Below are 20,163 nucleotides of genomic sequence, written 5' to 3'. Positions count from 1 at the left end.
AAGAATTCAGCCCTGGAGGAAGTTGTACTGTGGAGAAGCGGAGGCGGGCCATTTGTGGCACCTTTAGGAGTCTGGTTATCCAAAGCATTTTGCATTCTGGGACATGTAGTTTGTGCTTGAGGACTATACATAGAAAGGTAAATGCAAAACCACCCAGTCCCAGAAAACTAACTTCCCGCCCCGGTCCAGCTAAGCAACAGACTCACCTCCTCTTCCTCGTTGAAAAGTTCAAACATGTTCTCCATGTCGATGAAGGAGGTCTGGATCATCCTGCGAACGAAAGAAGAGCACACGTGTGCTTGTAAGATAGCTCAGTGAATAATGCACCTGCTGCAGCAAACTTGTGCAACTATAGTCATAAGTTCGGGTCCCAGCAGGGCATACCAAGCCCTCCATCCTTAAGCAATTGATAAAACGAGCCCCATTTAATGTGTGCTATGTGCATTCAACAGAGCGGGAGGGCAGAGTCCCTCTCTCCTACATCTCAGTGGCGATACAAGCTCGGAAGGTGAGCCAACACACGTCTTTCTTACCTGTAGTAGGTGCCAAACCAGTTGAGCGGGGTGTAGAGCTGGATGATGTAGGTGCCAAACAGGACGTAGTCCCCCACCTGCAGGGAAGACCGCAGAAGAGCGAGACATACATCAGTCAACCGTAGAGAGAAGTAAAACTCAACAGCACACGAGATACTCTGCACTCCCAATATTTTCAACGGATACAGGAATAATGTTTGGGTGCAAATATGATGACAATTAGATAAACAAACAAAGTCTTCAAACAAAGAGCAGAAGACCCGAGAATAACAGCAGCACAGGGGTGAAAAGTGACCGGAAACAGAAAGGAGAAGCCGGAAGAAGAGAGAAGATACACTGAAAAGAAAGACACAGGGAAAAAAAGTGATAGGAGTTAGGGGTATTAAGAAATCATGAAATATATTTATTCATGCTTTAGCTAATTAATATCATAAATGAACAGTGTAACAAAAAGAATAACAGGCACATCAATAAAAATTCCTATGTAAACAACAGTTGCAATAATTAAAACGCAGCAGGTGAAACGCCCTACAAGAGACATATTATCTAGGTACCTAAAAATACTACAGGCTAAAAAGAATATGGAACAATAAACAAAGTGTTTTAAACACAACGCAAAATGAGGGTTTACAAATTCTATACCTAATTGGCTTAGAGTAGAATGCGTGATGCAGTTTGTAACAAGCATGTGATGGGCACGGTTTAGGGCAGAAAGCATGATGCAGTATTTAACAAGCACGTGATTGGCACGGTTTAGGGTAGAACGCATGATGCAGTATTCAACAAGAACGTGATGGGCACGGTTTAGGGTAGAAAGCAAGAAGCAGTATTCAACAAGCACGCGATTGGCACGGTTTAGGGTAGAAAGCAAGAAGCAGTATTCAACGAGCACGTGATTGGCACGGTTTAGGGTAGACCGCATGATGCAGTATTCGACAAGCATGTGATTGGCACGGTTTAGGGTAGACCGCATGATGCAGTATTCGACAAGCATGTGATTGGCACGGCTTAGGGTAGAACGCAAGAAGCAGTATTCAACAAGCACGTGATTGGCACGGTTTAGGGTAGACCGCATGATGCAGTATTCAACAAGCACGTGATTGGCACGGTTTAGGGTAGACCGCATGATGCAGTATTCAACAAGCACGTGATTGGCACGATTTAGGGTAGACAGCATGATGCAGTATTCAACAAGCACGTGATTGGCACGGTTTAGGGTAGAAAGCAAGAAGCAGTATTCAACAAGCACGTGATTGGCACGGTTTAGGGTAGACCGCATGATGCAGTATTCAACAAGCACGTGATTGGCACGGTTTAGGGTAGACCGCATGATGCAGTATTCAACAAGCACGTGATTGGCACGATTTAGGGTAGACCGCATGATGCAGTATTCAACAAGCACGTGATTGACACGGTTTAGGGTAGAAAGCAAGAAGCAGTATTCAACAAGCACGTGATTGGCACGGTTTAAGGTAGACCGCATGATGCAGTATTCGACAAGCATGTGATTGGCACGGTTTAGGGTAGACCGCATGATGCAGTATTCAACAAGCAAGTGATTGGCACGGTTTAGGGTAGACCGCATGAACAAGCACGTGATTGGCACGGTTTGGGTAGACCGCATGATGTAGTATTCAACAAGCACGTAATTGGCACGGTTTAGGGTAGAACGCATGATGCAGTATTCAACAAGCACGTGATTGGCACGGTTTAGGGTAGAACGCATGATGCAGTATTCAACAAGCACGTGATTGGCATCATTCACTTAAAGAAAGATTATCCGCCTAATTGGCTCCACTAAAAGGCGCCTTCAGTTTCCTCCAGATTCTACGCCACAGTAGAAGGGGCTGGAGTTTATATTATCTTCTATGAAGCCAAATCCTACTTCTGCATAGCAACAATTAGTAGGTGCTGATTGAGGGATGGCCTAAAGCCTTCTTGTAAAATCGTTTTCTATTTTCTGTAAGCAGTCGCTTTTAGTGTAGCCCCACACGCCCGCACCAAAAGTGCAGATAGACAGACATTTATGTAACAAATGTGTACTAATTCACCCACTGGTTTGTGACCAAGACTTTTGGCAAGTCGAAGGACGGTTTCAATAGACTTTTGGAACTGTAATGCTCTAATATTGAATACAAACTTCCAATTAAAAGAAAAATTAAATGGGAGGCCCAAATAGATCAAATTTGGGATTTCGACAATTTCTGTCGCACCAATCATACATTTTCTCGTTTTCGATAACGTGGGTCCACTTTTCATTATAAAAGACTTCGTTAAACTTGTCCTTAGCCCTAAGTCAGCCATAAACATATTAAAAGCATCTACAAGTGTCTGTATGCCATTGGCTGTTCCCGTTATTAGTACTGCATCTTCCGCGTACAATAGTACTGGTACAGAGCGAGAGACAAGCTTTGGCTTATCTTTTTCTCTAGTACACAAATAGTCTTTGAGACTGTTGATGTAGAATACAAAAACAAGAACGGGCCAGTACACAGCCTAGGCTGACCCCTACAACAGAATGATGTCATTGGATAGATCTCCTACCCCACTACATTGAATTTTAGCTGCAGTATGCGTCTGGAGCCTTCGGAGGTAGGTAATGATGGCATTGTCTATTCCCATTCTTTCCTTAATCGCCCAAAGTTTTGGTCGTTGGACGGCATCAAATGCACACGTTAAATCCATAAAGGCCAGATGTAAACTGCTTTTTTTGGCCTTTATGTATTTATGTGTGATAAAATACAAATTTAGACTCTGCGCCACAGTTCCTAATGGACAGAACCCAAACGGTGCATCGGAAAGTTCCCTCTTCTAAGTGGCCCATGTTTCCAGCTTAGCCAAAACTTTAACTGTGTTGTTTAAAACTGGGTGATAGCGGTGGGGCTGATTTTTTCCTCATTTTTAATCATTGGCACAATGATTGCTTTTTGCCATTTCTGAACCAGTGGTCCTATAATTGCAGATCTTATCACATCGCTGATTGATGGACCCCAGAATTGAGGAAGCGCCTTATTGAAATCTGAAGGGATTTTCTCTGAGGACAGCTTTCAATTGTTAATCTAACATCCTAAACCTTAGCTGACTTGCAAAAGGCAATACCTACCTCAGGGTCGTTTTGAGCTTCTTCCCTATCACCATAAATTGGGTTGGGGCACCAGACTCAAATATTTAAGAAAAATGCTCTACCCATGCTTCCGCACAGATGACTACATCAACCTTCGGGCTGTCATAGCCTGAAAGAAGGGGGCAATTCACATCATTCCAGGAGGCACGAGAATCCTTCAGCCAACCAGCGGCCTTGAGGTCTTCCCACGCTGTGTCCCGTATTTCAGCTTTCCTAGCTCCAATGGCTTCTTTAGAAGCTCTCCCACATTGCGCAACTCCTGACTTGCCCAGGATTGCTTTTAAATAACCAATTTGAGAGTTTTGGGCATGATTGAACAAGTTGGGACCAGTTCTGTTCATGTGAGGGTTTTTGGTCAGTTTCGCTGCGACATACGTGCTCAGAGTAATATATGCCTGGATGGAGTCTAGAGAGTGTGACCATCATGTTCTAAAACAGTAGCAATTTGGGACCGATAACTCATCACTAAACCCCTCATGAATACATCTTTATCAACCTTATTCCATTTAATATTTAGGCCCTAGTCCTTTCCCTACTTTGGGGGGTATTTGAGACTTTAATGTCAAGGTAATTTCTGGTAAGGATTGTGATCACTTGAACAGCTGGGTACATGGTACTAATGAAAAACTGAGGTCGGATCCTCTGAAAATGAAACTGATAATACAGCACGAGCCTGACCCGACAAACTTTGGTGCTTAGCGGGAGTTCATTTAGTCTTGAACGAATACCGAGTTTCTAGAGACGACTCCTCTATTCAACATGTCTCCATAGGTGGTAGGACTGAAACGTGTCACAGATAGGCCTGCTTCATCCCTGAGGCCACAGGGCAACACTATTATAGGATCACCTAGTCAAATATCAAAATGCCCAGCCCAAGTTATTAAAAAATCCTTTTTATGGTCATTGTCTGCCTTCAACAAATGGTCCTTCAGGTCATTTACGACCCTCGCTGTAGTAGTATCAAAAACATTGTGATAAAAGTTAAGCAACAACAAATCAAATGATTCCAGCATTTGGTAATAAGGTGTACTTTACACTCCCAGGCAGTCATGCCAGCAAGAGAGGCAGAGATAAAAGTGAAGCCACACTTTGCCCTTCCTGGGCTCGATGGAATAGCCGTTAAATAGCCGTTGATATACAGGGGATCTTGTGGCCATGTCTCTCCGCAGCAGAGTACTTCATGCTGCTCCACTAGTTGCCCGCGTCTCTCGGCAGCAGAGGACTCCATGCTGCTCCACTAGGTGCCCGCGTCTCTCCGCAGCAGAGGACTTTATGCTACTCTATTAGGTGCCCGCGTCTCTTGGCAGCAGCAGACTTAATGCTACTCCGAGGACTTATGCTGTTACACTAGTTGCCCGCGTCTCTCGGCAGCAGAGGACTTCATGCTGCTCCACTAGTTGCCCGCGTCTCTCGGCAGCAGAGGACTTCATGCTGCTCCACTAGGTGCCCGCCTCTCTCGGCAGCAGAGGATTCCATGCTGCTCCCCTAGGTGCCCACATCTCATGGCAGCAGAGGACCTCATGCTGCTCCCCTAGGTGCCCGCCTCTCTCGGCGCAAAGGACTCCATGCTGTTCCACTACGTGCCCGCATCTCTCGGCAGCAGAGGACTTCATGCTGCTCCACTAGGTGCCCATGTCTCCTGGCAGCAGAGGACCTCATGCTGCTCCTCTAGGTGCCCGCCTCTCTCGGCAGCAGAGGATTCCATGCTGCTCCTCTAGGTGCCCGCCTCTCTCGGCAGCAGAGGATTCCATGCTGCTCCACCAGGTGCCCAAGTCTCTTGGCAGCAGACGAGTTCATGCTGCTCCACTAGGTGCCGATGTCTCTCGGCAGCAGGGGACTTCATGCTACTCTATTAGGTGCCCGCGTTTCTTGGCAGCATAGAATGTCAGGCTGCTCCACTAGGTGCCCATGTCTCCTGGCAGCAGAGGACTCCATGCTGCTTCACTAGGTGCCCGCCTCTCTCGGCAGCAGAGGATTCCATGCTGCTCCCCTAGGTGCCCACATCTCATGGCAGCAGAGGACCTCATGCTGCTCCACTAGGTGCCCGCGTCCCTTGGCGCAAAGGACTCCATGCTGTTCCACTACGTGCCCGCATCTCTCGGCAGCAGAGGACCTCATGCTGCTCCTCTAGGTGCCCGCCTCTCTCGGCAGCAGAGGATTCCATGCTGCTCCTCTAGGTGCCCGCCTCTCTCGGCAGCAGAGGATTCCATGCTGCTCCACCAGGTGCCCAAGTCTCTTGGCAGCAGACGAGTTCATGCTGCTCCACTAGGTGCCGATGTCTCTCGGCAGCAGGGGACTTCATGCTACTCTATTAGGTGCCCGCGTTTCTTGGCAGCAGAGAATGTCAGGCTGCTCCACTAGGTGCCCATGTCTCCTGGCAGCAGAGGACTCCATGCTGCTTCACTAGGTGCCCGCGTCGCTCAGCAGCAGAGTACTTCCTTCTGCCCCATTAGGTGCCCACGTCTCTTGGCAGCAGAGGACTTCATGTTGCTCCACTAGCTGTAACCAATCAGGATTATTTAATTTGGCCCATAGGACCCCACATTCCAAGAACTTAAGTCCAAAGTTTTTGACAACTCTGCATTATTGTTATTCATTGATAGGTCAGTCATAGGAGGAAGATTAAATTCATGCTCATCGCGGGGCATCCAGAGATGTGTGATGGTCAATCCAGCGGCTCTAAAGATGACAGGGCCTCGAATCTGTCAGAAAGTGGAACATTACCTTGATGAAATCGGTTTGCAGCGCTGTCTCTTATAGGGCCAGTGTGTGTACCGTGCTGACAGTCGATTTTAAATGGTTTGACCTTGGGCCATGGGGTTGTGCTTTAATGCCCCCCTGCTGAGAGTTTCACAGGCACAAGCAGCGTAACAAGGCTCGGACTAAACCCGGCCTTCTGAAGTAAATTGTAATACAATCCCCGGGCGCGGTTTTATTCGTGGCCCAACCCATGACACTCTCCTTGCAGTGATAATCTCTTCTGACAGATCACAGGTCCAACCTGAATGTCTCCTCAGTCAGTGAGGCACTTTGTTCAACATGGACATGTGTGTTTCAATGCACGAAGAGTCTATTTTTGGCATGTTCTCTAAAATGAGATTATAAGTAGTACACTCTGGCGGAATGTGTGTGCAAGCATCAACTCCTTCTCTTGTGCTTTTGTAGTGCTTCTTTAGGGCGTTCTGGTTGCTATAGACATCCCCTTTTTGTCTCCCACCTTCTTCGAGTCCATGGGCTTTCTTGGGGAGGGTAACCTCTGTGCCATCAGACTGTCGCATAGTGACTCAAGGTTTCCCTCAGCTTCTAATTCTATGCTTCCAAAATTGACTTCAGGGATTGCACCTTTTTCCCAAGGGCACTTGGCTCATCAGTGCCTCTCAGATTCTCTTCATGTCCAATACCTTTGGCCGCTCTTCCTTGGACGGAGTGGAGGTGAGCCTGCTTCCCATCCAAAACATTCAATTTTGTCAATATCAAGGAGCAAAAGTTGCTAATCTCTCTTGTTTGGCTATCTAGCTGGTCTAGTCTCGCTAGACAGTTTCCACTAAAATCTTTAAGATCAGTTTCCCCAACAGTGAGGTCCCTGGTCAGCCTCCTCCCCACTTTGCTGACAGGCGTGTTTGCTCGGGCACTTTGCTTGTGGGGTACAGTAGGACTAACCAGTGAGGGCGTATTGCTCGCCCTGTCCACGTTGGCCGACCGCTTCCTGATTTTCTTGGTTGAAGGAGTCACGGATAACTCTATAGACTCTAGAGCTGTCAACGTTGGTGAATCACGGATGACACATGGATTTGACTGTAGAGTCTCAGAAGAAACCACTGTGTGGGAACGGGTAAGTTCCGTCACTGTTAGGCCTTCTGGCAGATCAGAGAGGTGAGAGCCGCCAGGGTTTGACAATGTGGTTGTCACAGACTCTTGGCGGCTAGCCAAAGGTGCTCCAGAGTTCCTTAAAGTAGCGTCCAGACAGGCCTCAACCCAACCAATTTCAGTTTGAATGGCCCCCATAACAGACGAAGGATAATTGGTGATAGACTTGGAGACCACCTTTCCTCGCTTGGCACACAGCGAGTAGCCTGCCCTTCCGTTCGCCCAATTTGTGTCATCTGGTCAGATATGAAAGGGAGCGGGCGGAGAAGAAAAACACTTTGTACCTCTAGCTCCCTCAATGGTCCAGGCTTCTTATTGCCGCATCTGTGCCCAGGAATTGGAGCCGGGCCAGTCTCTTCTGGGCTCTGATGGGCACAGAAGCTCTGGGTCTGGTCTTCCAGGAGAGACCCACCCCACACTGCGAGAAATGTCCTGTGCTAAAGAGCACGACGCAATGAACTGCGATCCCCTCCTTGACCCTGGGTGAGCCATGAGATATAGTCCAACCACAGTCACTGGCCTCAAGCAAAATGTGGAAAATGCTTGCAAGGAAGCCGTAAACAAATGTCCTGCGCTGAAGAGCACAAAATGATGAACTGCGGTCCTTCTTTGCCCCGGAGAGAGCTGTGGGACATAGTTCCACCCCAGCCACGGGCCTCAGGCAAAATGCGGTCACGGAAACCGCCAACAAGCGTGTCACATAAATCCTCTCACTTTGAAGTTAGAAAAAAAAAAAAAACCACCAAGCTCCCTGGAAGGCACAGCCTGACATTTGACCTCTGTCTTTCAATGCACAGCAAATGTGATAAGTTAAGAACAAGATTTAAAGGACTCTTTACAGGTGCGAGTTTGAGGAATAATACAGTATACAAGGAGGGAAAACTCGAGCTGGACAGCTAAAAGCAAATAAAGCCAGCAAACAGAATGCCAGAACATGCGAGTTACAAACCACAGAGCCAATGATAAGCCTAGGTCAACTTTCTGAATGTCCCCAATATGTCTTTAGAAGACAGCTGTGCTGTCTGGTAGACTTCGACCTAAAAACAGGATGTAGGCAACTAGGAGGACCTCCTAACCTTCAGGAAACTTCTCAAGACCTGGCTCTTCGAACAGTAGCAGCTCCCCCGCCCCCCTAGTGCGCTGAGACCCTTACGGGTATGTAGAGCGCTTTATAAATCCTATGATTGATTGATTGATAGGAAAAGACAGAACCAAAAAACCTGCAGGAGAGTGTAGAAAAGAAGCTTGCAAAGATAAGAACTCTTGACAGGAGAGTCAGGACGTACACACTGGGGTGACACAGGAGGACTGAGTGAGTAGATGGATTGGAGAAATAAACCAATGGGGGAAAGGACACTGACAGAGACTGTCTAGGAAACGGGGATAGGACCTATAAGAAGACAAGAGAGGCACATGTAATGGAGCCCATGGGGCACTGGAGCTGGAGGAAGACAGAGTGGAGATGACCCAGAAGTCAGACAGGAGACCTAGAACAGTGAACCAGATAACAGTAACATCTGGAAGTCACAAACCGTGAACTTTCCCTCGGTCACAAAGTAAGCGCATAGAAGCGAGCCGGCTAGCAGTCCGAGGCCGATGATGAGGTTCTGCGTTTGGTTCAACAGGGCCAGGCTGGCGCTCACCTTGAACTCCGCTGTCTGGTGGGAAAAGGAAGCAACAATCAGGGCAAACAACGAGGGGGTGGAAACAAAAGAACATCTTTGCTCGACAGCTTCTGGGGTGAAAAACAGTTAATGGGGATCAGTGCTTTTTAGGAAAGAAAACAAATAATAAAGATGGCAAAAACCACCACCGATCCACTCATATCAAAAACACAACCCACTCACTCATACCAAAAATAGAACCTACCAACTTGTGCCAATAACACCACTCAACAACCAGGACTTAAGAACCCATGGAGGGCAGCATGTGGATACAGCGGAGAAAAAAAGGCACAGTGTGAGGTAGATAGGGTGTGATAAATGTGACACTAGTACAGGACCATTTTGACACAGAGGAGAAAGAGGGCACAGGTGGGATGAGGTAGATAAGGAGTGATAAATGTGAAACTTGTACAAGACATCTGGACACAGAGGTAGATAGGGTGTGATAAATGTGACACTAGTATAGGACCATTTGGACACAGAGGATAAACGACACGGCGTGGTGGGGCAAGTTAGTTAGGGCATGATAAATGTGACACTAGTTCAGGACAAGTGGACACAGAGGATAAAGAGGACACATGTGGGTGAGGTAGATAGGGCGTGATATATGTGACACCGATACAGGAGCATAGGGACACGGGGCTAGGGGTGATCGGGCACAGAGATGGGCACTAAGAGTGCATAAAATTGCAAGTGAGGGGGGCACAGGAGGTGAAGCAATAGCTAAAGAGTGTGGCAGAAAAGATGTGTCTCTCACTTGATAGCGGACTATCGCCTCGTCGAATCGGTTAACCTCGTAACTCTCCGCATTGTAATATTTCACCTGAAAGACAAGAAAAAACAAGGTTGTGTGAACTAAGGCAATTCTGGACAGCGCTGGTTGGGTGTTAGGGAGCTGTTAAGGGAAAGGGCTTGCACAGGCGTGTTGTGGGGTCAAGTCTTTTGTCCAGTTTCTACCTTGTGAGACTTGACAGACTTGAGTTACCTTCCTGCACTTCGGATGTCTTGTTGGCTTTAAATGACACATGGGCACAACCATGTACGGTTCTTCTTCAGGAAGTGGCTGGGGATTTCAGAAACACCTATACACTGTTCCTTTTGTAAACCCCGAATAGAACTATCTTTTTGATGTTTTTTTCCAGTGAGGGGTCCAGCTTTTAACCATCAAGTTTTAAATCTGGTCTGATGAACCTGGGACAGCTGCCTGCTCAGTCCCAGCATGCTCTTGTGCAGAGCGTCTTCCCCCAGAGACTGACTCTATGGTCTGTATGTTACACATATGAGCTCTGCACCGGCGTGAAGAGAAGAATGGCGAACAATGTCTCTAGGCTGATCTGTATTTGTATTTATTAAGGATAGCTGGAATAATATTCTTGCACCGGAAGCATCTCTACTCATGATTCTCAAGATAACACATTGAAATTAAACAGTGATGTTGATTCAGTCATACAGATACCAGCCTGTCTGGAGAGAAAGACTAAAATGAGCAGATAAGGGTCGTGGTGTGCAGGAAAGTAGAATCTGCTTTTATGGTTACCCCCACTTTTTGCCTGATGCTATGCTGTTTCTATTTCTGACTGGTCTGAATGATCTCGTCGCCCCGCTCGTCTGCTGCAACATCCATGCCTGTGCTCCATACAGAAACCTTCCAAGGCCTGTGGGCATCAAAACCACCTGAAGGAACCTCCCTTGAAGTGAAGGAGTTACTTCCCTTCATCTGCAGGCACCGCAACTAAGCTGACCGGTCTGCTGATCCTGGCCTCCCACGGACTCAGAAAGGCTGAGTAACACAGGTGGTGGTTCTTCACATCCCTTGAGGCCTGCCCTGTCCTCTCACCAAGTTTGAGGACAGTATCCCTCGTCGGAGCCGCAGATACCGTACCCCTGTGCACCGTGTCAACTTGCAGTTGCAAAGGATTGTTGGCTTCCTTCCACCAAGATCTTTGTGCTCCCAGTAGCCCCAACCTCAAGCATTACCTGTGACTAAGTTCTCTGTCCTCACTGCAGCACTTGCACTGTGGGACTGCATCTTTGGTGAGCTGCTCGAGGTCCTCTTATGACTCTAGTGCTGTCGGTCTGTGGGTCCTCTTGAGGGTCTTCTTTGATTTTAGCAGGTTCCCCTGATTTCTCGGGGCCTGGCCTGACTCCCCTGTTTGCGGTGAGTCACCTAGACCTCGCTGGTCTCGACACTGCACCTTCTTCGCTTTCCACATTGTTTGCAGTTGCCAAGGCTTGTCGATGCTCTCAACGGACACCGACCCCTCAACTCTCGATATCCGACGTGGGACAGCTCGTGAACGGCTCCTGGTCCTCCACAGCATAGCCTGGTCTGCACAGCTGCAGATCCAAAGTCATGGTCACCACTCCTGCAACACTTGACATTGGTGGGCATTCGTCTTCCGGGCCTCCTGGTCACTCCAGTGTGGTATAGACTCTGTCCCCACTGATTGCAGGTTCTTCTCAACTTGAATCCACCTATGGCTTCCACCCAACACTTTCACCTTCTTCGCCAGCTGCATCTTCCTGAGGTCCTCCATTGAGTTTGACGGCGATTTCTGACGCCAATTGGCACCTATGCACCCGGCTTCCCTGGTGTAGGTATCCTGGTTCCTAGGGTATCCACGGGTGGGGTGGCTCTCCAACCTTCTGTCTTCCACTGGGTTTCTTCAGGGTCCACTGGGAAGGGTCCTTCTTTAAATGTACAACCGCGACTTACTTAAGAGCAGGGTGCAGGTGTCCTGAAATGGAAGAGCAGGGTGCAGACGTCCTGCACTGGAAGAGCAGGGTGCAGACGTCCTGCACTGGAAGAGCAGGGTGCAGACGTCCTGCACTGGAAGAGCAGGGTGCAGACGTCCTGCACTGGTATATAAATGTATTGACTTGACTTGACTTGTGTATATTCCCACTGTCGGAACCAACATAGAGACTAAATCTGCCTTCTTGGATAATTCACTGGGAACTGCAGCAGACCCGTCACTGGTGTGAAGGAATCCTGCCTGGCACCCCAAAACTTGAGACACCCCTACTTTCTTATATTGAGCGTAAGCGGTATGAGTAGGGCACAGGTTCCTGTGTACTAGGGGAGCAGGGGCACAGGTTCCTGTGCACAGGGGGAGCAGGGGCACAGGTTCTTGTGCAATGGGGGAGCCTGGGCACATGTTCCTGTGCACTGGGGGAGCAGGGGCAGGATCCTAGTCACTGGGGGAGCAGGGGCACAAGATCCTAGTCACTGGGGGAGCAGGGGCACAGGCAGGTACCTGTGCACTAGGGGAGCAGGGGCACAGGTACCTGTGCACAAGGGGAGCAGGGTCACAGGTACATGTGTACTGGGAGAGTGGGTGGGGGAGAGTCACAGCTGTGTCTGCACAGGGAGCAAGTAATGCACATTTCTCACTAGCCACAAAGCTTGTTACCGTCTCGAAGTTGAGCAGCGAGTCCACGGCCCTGGATTTCGCCTGGTTGTCAAGAGTGTTCATGTCCCGGCGATACTTGGTTCTCCATTCAGTGATCACGATAGTGAGACCTGGGGAGAGAGGGAAAGAAAGGAGACACTCGAGCAGCAAACATAGAAGTGTCTAGGCGCTATAGGGTAGAGAGGGGCGCACCAGGGCAGCACAAGTGACACACACACATCCACAGGGGAGGCACAGAGACACACATACTGTCAGAGAGGTGTTTACACAGAACATTGTGAATATTTTGCCATCAATGCGGAGTACAAAAATATTGTCAAGGTAGGTTTCTATTAGACCTGGGTGGAGTTCACCGAATTCCGCTACGCAACTATGAAAGTCCGCAAAGTGATCAAAACACTGCAGCACGACGCGGAGTTCTACAAGCGGTGGAGTGCGTTATGTTGTGTCGCTCGTGCGGAGTGTTTGTCCCGTGCTGAAAAAACAGCGCAAGCTGCGCCAGCACAGCACTGCGTAGATGTTCTACTCACGTGGCAGCTACCGCAACACGAACGGAATGTTTCTCAACACGAGCGGTGGAGACCATCCGTGACCGCCCGCATTGAGATATCTCACCGGGAGGTGGTCTGATTTTCCCTCTGATCCACTGAGTTTTTCGGAACTCCACTTTCTACGTGGAGTGGGAAAAACTCTGTGAACGGAGCAGAATTTCACACCTAGGCCTAGTTAATTTTTCAAAACACATAAATAAAAGGTGTTGTCATTTACAATGCCAATAGCTCAAACTCTCGCGAATGCGAGACCTATTGCATTGCAAATGCTTATTATGATTGGCAGGGAAGGATGCCAGGTTCGAGATTTTCCTCTTTATGTTTGGACAGGCGGAAAGGACATAAATCAAGCAGTCTGGATATTGAGGTACGATCATGAAGAACCAGCAGACAAAACAAGATATGAGAAAGGTGAGGTGGCATTGTGAAGCCTGAGTGCTGGTGACAAAACTAAGATGGGGGGCAGGGGCGTGGAAGAGAAGAAAGGCCAATCCAAATTATCCAGTCGTCAGAGGGTTGTGATAGTGTAGAAGAAAAATAAATGTCCCTTGACTCTGTAGAGGTCCAGAGGACATTGGTAACTGCTGCATGCAAATAACAGTGAGAAATAAAAAAGTAGGGTAAGATTGTATCACTCATATTTATATTTTTCTAAAAGTGGTCATCCTACTTTGTAGGGGTACATACTTTCAAACTCTATATTGCTATGTAGAATATGGTCTTTTGTTAGTATGAAGGGTTTTGATCTTTTGTACATAGAGTATTTTTGACTGAAATTTACTTTGTCTCCAAGTGTCGTGCGTTATCTCTGGATGCATTAGGACAGAGCTGCAGGAGTTACATGATTCCAAGTGAGCTTCTTGACAAGTTGCATCTAACCTTAACCAAGCCGGACTGGGTTTGCTCTTCAAGTATTGGTAAATGTATAGATCCAGTTGTTTCACTGGGTTCTTTAAGAGCAGGAAGCCTAGATATATGATAGGTGGTGACTGTAGGTCATAGGAGGGTGACTGGCCCTATCCCCTCCCCACATTGCATGCAATGAAACAGTAGCACAAACAGCTGTGTAGCCACCTTGAAGAAAAGGGCATATTAATTCAATTCTAGCATAAAATATATATATTATTTGGCACGATACCATGCTTAAGGCATGGTCTCCGCAGTATCTTCACACACCAACATAATAAAAGCCATCCCTGGCGAGTTCACTCGGCAGCACCTTGTCCTGTGGCCAGCCGTTAACAGAGTACTCCCGCTTCCATTCGCATGCCATGTCTAGACGTGCTGCCTTGTTTAATCTGGAGGCCTCTGGGCCCATACTCTGAAGTTCACCCCTCCGGTCTGGACTTCCACCCACTGGCTGCTGCTTGGGTATGTTGCCCACTTCCCTGCCCATGACAAAGTGGCAGTACGGGATGCACTTCCGGTGTTCCTGCATGGCACTTGCCCGAAAGATCCTGCATTTCAGAATGCCACCACAGGAGAAGCACTGGGCCTGGTCCTTGGGCAACGTAAAATAAGCCAGCATTGCCCAGCTCTGCGTGAAATGCCTTACAAGCGGATGGCCACCTTTCGAAGGACCTCAGCCTGTTGAGCTTGCGCTTCATCTTCTCTCGCGTGCAGTCTTCGTTCCTCGCGCCAGCTTGCAGGTTCTCGTAGGTCTTCCCAAGGTGCTCGAGCACAGAGAGGAAACCATCAGATTTGATTGAGTTGGAGGAGCGTCGTCTGGCACCTCGAGGGGCATCTGGCCGACAGTGGGCGTGGTTACTATAGCGCGCTACATACCCAGAGGGTCTCAAGGCGCTTGAGGAATGGTGGGGAATTACTTGTCAAATATCCACGTTTTAAGTTGCTTTCTGAATGCTAGGTGGTTCTGAGTAAGGCGAAGGTGAGTGGGAAGTGAGTTCCAGGTTTTAGCTGCCAGGTAGGAGAAGGATCTACCTCCCATGGTGGTTTTGTTGATGCGAGGTAAAGAGGCGAGGGCTTGGTTGGAGGATCGTAATTGGCGGGAGGGGGTGTAGAAGGACAGTCGTGTGTTGAGGCATTCGGGTCCGATTTCGTAAAGTGCTTTGTGTGCGTGGGTTAGGAGCCGGAAAGTAATCCTCTTATTGATGGGGAGCCAGTGGAGGTTTTTCAGGTGACCAGAGATGTGTTCTTTACGCGGGATGTCTAATGAGCCTGGCTGAAGCGTTCTGGATGCGTTGGAGTTTTTTCTGGAGTTTTGCGGTGGTTAGTAAAGATATCTATAGGACTGCATTACGTAATTACAAAAAGGCTATAAAATCTACCAAGTCCAATTATTATCAAGAAAAAATTACTTCTGCCTCCAGCTCCTCTAGGGAAATCTTTAAAATATTCAAGTCCTTAGTCACTCCTCCCACCCCCACTGCGGACCCTCGTCTTGCTTACACTCGTTGTAGGGAACTAGCAAACTTCTTTGTATCAAAAATAGCAGATATCTACTCTACATTCCGGGGCCCCGGTGGTATCATCTCTGCCTCCTAGTTCAGATCTGACCCTTCTTGAGATATTTCCCCCTCTTGACTGGCTTAGGGTTCAATCACTTCTGAATGACCTGAAATCAGGCTCTCCGGCTGACGTAGCACCTCCCACCGTTCTCAATCTGGTCTCAGATATTGAGGCTCCGGTGATTCAGGAGGTGATTAATACCTCTCTTTCAGCTGGGGTAGTCCCTTTCCATTGGAAACAGGCAAGAGTAAAGGCGTTACTGAAAAAGCCCAGTCTCAATCCTGATGACTGGGCTAACTATCGCCCTATCTCCCTGCTGCCTACGATCAGTAAACTTACTGAAAAATATGTAAATTCTCTTATATCCAGCCATTTAGAAAATAACAACTTATTACATCCAACCCAGACCGGATTCAGGTGCAAACAAGGCACTGAGACGGCTCTTGTGGCAGTAATTGAGGAAGCAAGAAAGATTGTGGATGGAGGTAGCTGTGCAGCCATATTGTTATTAGACCTCAGTGCGGCCTTTGACACCGTTAATCATTCTATTCTGATTCAAAGGATGAATGATGTGGGTGTCACTGGGACCGCACTGAAATGGCTGCAATCCTTCCTTTCCGAGCGGACTTTCTCGGTATTTGAGGATGACATCTCCTCCCCTCCTATACATCTTCACTGTGGCGGTCCCCAGGGTTCATCCCTCAGCCCGACCTTATTTAATATTTATATGAGGCCTCTAGCTGAGGTGGTGTTACCATGGGGGGTGCAACTAGTGACGTATGCTGATGATACGCAGCTTATCATCACTCTTTCTGGGCAGATGTCGACCTATGACAATCTTTCCTCCTGCCTTAGTAAAGTCTGTGAGTGGATGGATGACTCCTCCCTGAAACTTAACGGAACAATGACGGAGATCATGATGCTTGGGCTTGATGCTCCCTCCACGGTGGACGGCTGGTGGCCTACTACTTTGGGTCATCCTCCCCCCCCAAAAGAGAAAATTAAAAGTCTGGGGGTATGGTTGGACCCAGCACTTAATTTTTTGGTGCAAGCCCAGAAGGTAGCAGCTACCGGTTACGCCCTGATGAGATCACTGAGGAAAATCATTGGACTGCTTCCGTTTGAAGCAAGGCGGATACTAGTCCAGGCCCTGATTTTAACGCGCCTGGACTATTCAAGCGCAGTATATTTAGGGTCCCCATTAGGGACAATCAGGGTTCTACAGACTGTACAGAATTGTGCAGCCCGGATGCTTCTACAGACAACACGTAGAACTTCTGCCAAACCAGTGCTCCGGCAACTTCATTGGCTGCCAGTACAACAAAGGGTCGAATTTAAGGCTATGACCATTGTCCACAAAGCCTTAACCAAGACAGGACCTGATCTTATCCAACCTTTGTTTTGCCCTTACCAAACGAATAGGACCCTTAGATCCAGCAGGAAGAACTTTCTGGCAGTCCCACAAATAAGGAGAAGCCGCATGGGTGGCAGACGTTTTTCTGTTCAGTCAGCTAAACTTTGGAACAACCTGCCTGACCCTATACGAATGGAGGAGAACCATCTTAGGTTTAGGAATATGCTGAAAACCTTCTTATTTCCTTAATCTCTCTGGGGATGAATTGGACCACTGCAGCGCTGGGATGCCCCGGGTAACCATGCGCTATACAAATGAGTAGTCATTCATTCATTCATTACCTACCGAGGACATCCCGAGCTGAGCGTGCATGCGCATTAAGAAAGCAAAACTCAAAACTGTTTAAGGCTCGCGACAACGTCAGTTGCGCGTGGCATGGAGCGCGCGGCCGTGAGCCGAGTAAGCCCCGTGGGTTGGAGAAGCGAGGAGGGAGCCCACCCCGTAGAGGGAAGTCAGGCGGGAGCCCACCCAGCCATCATGAATGCCGCATGGTGCGGCCGGAGCAGGATTTCAGGCGTGGTTCCTGTGAGTAAGACGTAGCCCCGCGTGTTGCTGCGCCAGTGACCGGGTGAAGAGGTGAGTCCCCCCTGCCATTGAGGAGACCAGCCTGGAAGCAGCGCAGAGTCCCCACAATAGCCGGTGAGTGGGGTTGAGCGGGAGGCATGCTGGGCGCCGTGCCTGGACAGGACGTATGCACACGTATGGTGCGAGCAGAAGTTGTGATAAAGCCGCTAGCCGTACGCGCACATCTCCTGTCTGTTAGGCTTCAGCACAGTCGATGTGCACACGTACGGCTTGCGGCACCTGTCCTGTCCCCACTCGCAATGCAAGTCGGCAACAATAGATCTCGTCTAGGGAGCATCACTAGGCGAGACCTAAAAAGGGGATTTTGTTGTTTTCCTATGGAGGTGCTTGAAAACATGTCCCATGCCTCCTTTTATTGAGAAGTTTAAATCTAAGGAGATACAACTTATAGATGAGGCTCTGGCCTCCCACAAGTGTCCCCAAGTTCAGCTGAGTACTGACCTTCGGGTACCAGTACTTGGTACTCGTCTTACAGTTATGGAGAAGTCCTGTAACATCAGCAGAGAGAAGACACTCTGACAGGACTCTACCGATGTGCCCCCCACAATCTGAAAAGACCCTGCTGGAAAGATGATGGGCTGCAAGATGGGAGCTGCCCCTAACCTGGAGCCTGGAGGTGAAGAGCTAAGGCCCAGGTTTCAACTTGGGTGGGATGCTGCATGAGGGTTTGGGACAGGGTAGCAAACAATTACACCCCTCCACTCCTCCACCCCTCCTAAGCCCCCCCCCACCACCACCACCACCACCACTCAGGTGCTCCGGGCAGGTTGTCGAGTTAAAGGGAACAGGTGGTCAACCGGCTAGTGCCAAGGGTGGCTTGGCGGGATTTCCTGGACTTCAAAGAAGTAGCCGCCATTATTAACCCCTCCTTTTCCTTTTGACAGGGGTGCACACGGGCCCTGTCCCACTCCTGTGTCATTCATAGATACCCCTGGGCCTTCTTGATCCATTTCAAAGTCCAAAAGCCATGCTCGGTTTCCCTCTTGCCAAGGGACTCGACACTTGCTCTTTGGCATGCGGCTTCAGCCCTACCGTGACTACAGTTGTATGGTGTCCTAGACTTCAAAGCACTATGTCCTTGTTATCATTGGGTGAAAACTTACAGTATTGGTGACTTTGGATCCCCGCTGTGCTACATGACAGCAAGAATTCTAGACATTGACCGGCCAGCCAATAATAAAGGACCCGGTCATTGGTAATCTTACTTTGGGGCCAACCTTTGGTATTGCTCCATTTCCCACAGCTCAACACCAGTGCCCTTGGGGAGTCAAGTTTACAAAGGGAATCTTACAGTACAATAGTATAGAGAAACATAGTAGACACATTCACTATAATAGACCCTCATGCACACACAATGGGAGACACACATTTTAGGAAAGTCAAATGCAATGGGGTGACACAGACAGAGCTTGGGGGATGACGTAACAGGAGAGACAGGCAGGGGAATGAACATGTACCAGACTACAAAAGAATGGAGAGACACATCATACACAGATTGCATGTACAAAATATGCACATAGGGAGACACTCCGATGGATAAAAGATGTGTAAGATCATTAGTAAGTCGTGGCAATATACCAACAAGTGACAAGACACGTACACAAGATATGGAGACACACAAACCTCACATGAGCTTTTCAAGTTTATCTCCCTGGTGCCTAACCATGCTTGTCCACATCCAACATGAAATCACAACCTTTCTCTGACAAGCACTCTCGTTCCTTACACACAATAATGTGAGGTCCCAATCACTACGGTATCAAAGTACAAGGCAGCCAAACCCAGAAAATGATCCCAGAGGAAACAAACCGGTAGAGGATGATGAAGGGCACACATCGCTACCAGTGAGTTACCCGCCTGGACCCAGGGTCTTCTCCTATAAACTCATCGACTTTATGCTCGTCTTCGACCAGTGACAGTGCTCTGCTGCACTTTGGCTAAGTTAGAGCTATAGAAACACCACCATAAATACATACATAATACCTACATATCAACGGGAAGTTCAGTTAAGAGCCCCATCATTGCGTCCCCTGGCTCAAAGCTTCCTCTTTGCGACCAAGCGAAAAAGAGTTACCTCCATCGACATTATAATCTGGAGAATGAAAATTGGGAAGGAGCAGAAGGATCCGAGAAACAGACCAGCTGTTCAAGACCCAAGGGCAGAACACGACGTAAGCTCCTAGGTAGGTAGCTGCGGACATAGTCATCTTAGAAAGAAGGAACTGTTCTACTTAGAAGCAGATAATGTGAGGGCATCAGATCCTGGATGGGACTGGCTGTAAGGATTCTGAGCAATGACAGTTTCCAAGGGTTTTTCCTCTCCCAGTCTGTGCTCAGTGTCCCAGGGCTGCTGCCTGTGGTGCCAGGGCTGGGGCAAACTATTGACTATCTCAGGTTATGGATCTCATAGGCTCAGATCTCAGGCAGCAGATCTGTTCATCTAATACATAGGGCTACGACGTAAGTTTTGGCACCGTGCCAATCCGCAAAACATACACTGACGCGGTATATTGTCATATGCAACGGACAAACTGTTATGACTG

At 48.4% G+C, this 20,163-nt stretch overlaps 1 protein-coding gene across 5 annotated transcripts in view; it reads right to left on the bottom strand.

Annotated features, from left to right (window-relative positions):
• Positions 1-20,163, bottom strand: part of ABCB6 (ATP binding cassette subfamily B member 6 (LAN blood group)) — a 306,484-nt gene that overhangs the window by 72,359 nt on the left and 213,962 nt on the right. For all 5 annotated transcript variants that reach the window (XM_078679195.1, XM_078679194.1, XM_078679196.1 and 2 more), the window contains 5 exons: positions 12,602-12,711; positions 9,946-10,011; positions 9,057-9,182; positions 534-610; positions 207-270 (listed from right to left, as the gene is read on the bottom strand). In XM_078679195.1, the coding sequence (XP_078535321.1) occupies positions 207-270; positions 534-610; positions 9,057-9,182; positions 9,946-10,011; positions 12,602-12,711 (443 nt within the window). The remainder of the gene's footprint in view (positions 1-206; positions 271-533; positions 611-9,056; positions 9,183-9,945; positions 10,012-12,601; positions 12,712-20,163) is intronic.

Source organism: Lissotriton helveticus, chromosome 3_1 (genome assembly GCF_964261635.1).
Source record: "Lissotriton helveticus chromosome 3_1, aLisHel1.1, whole genome shotgun sequence".
Lineage (NCBI taxonomy): Eukaryota > Metazoa > Chordata > Amphibia > Caudata > Salamandridae > Lissotriton > Lissotriton helveticus.
This window is presented reverse-complemented; position numbering and strand designations above follow the sequence as displayed.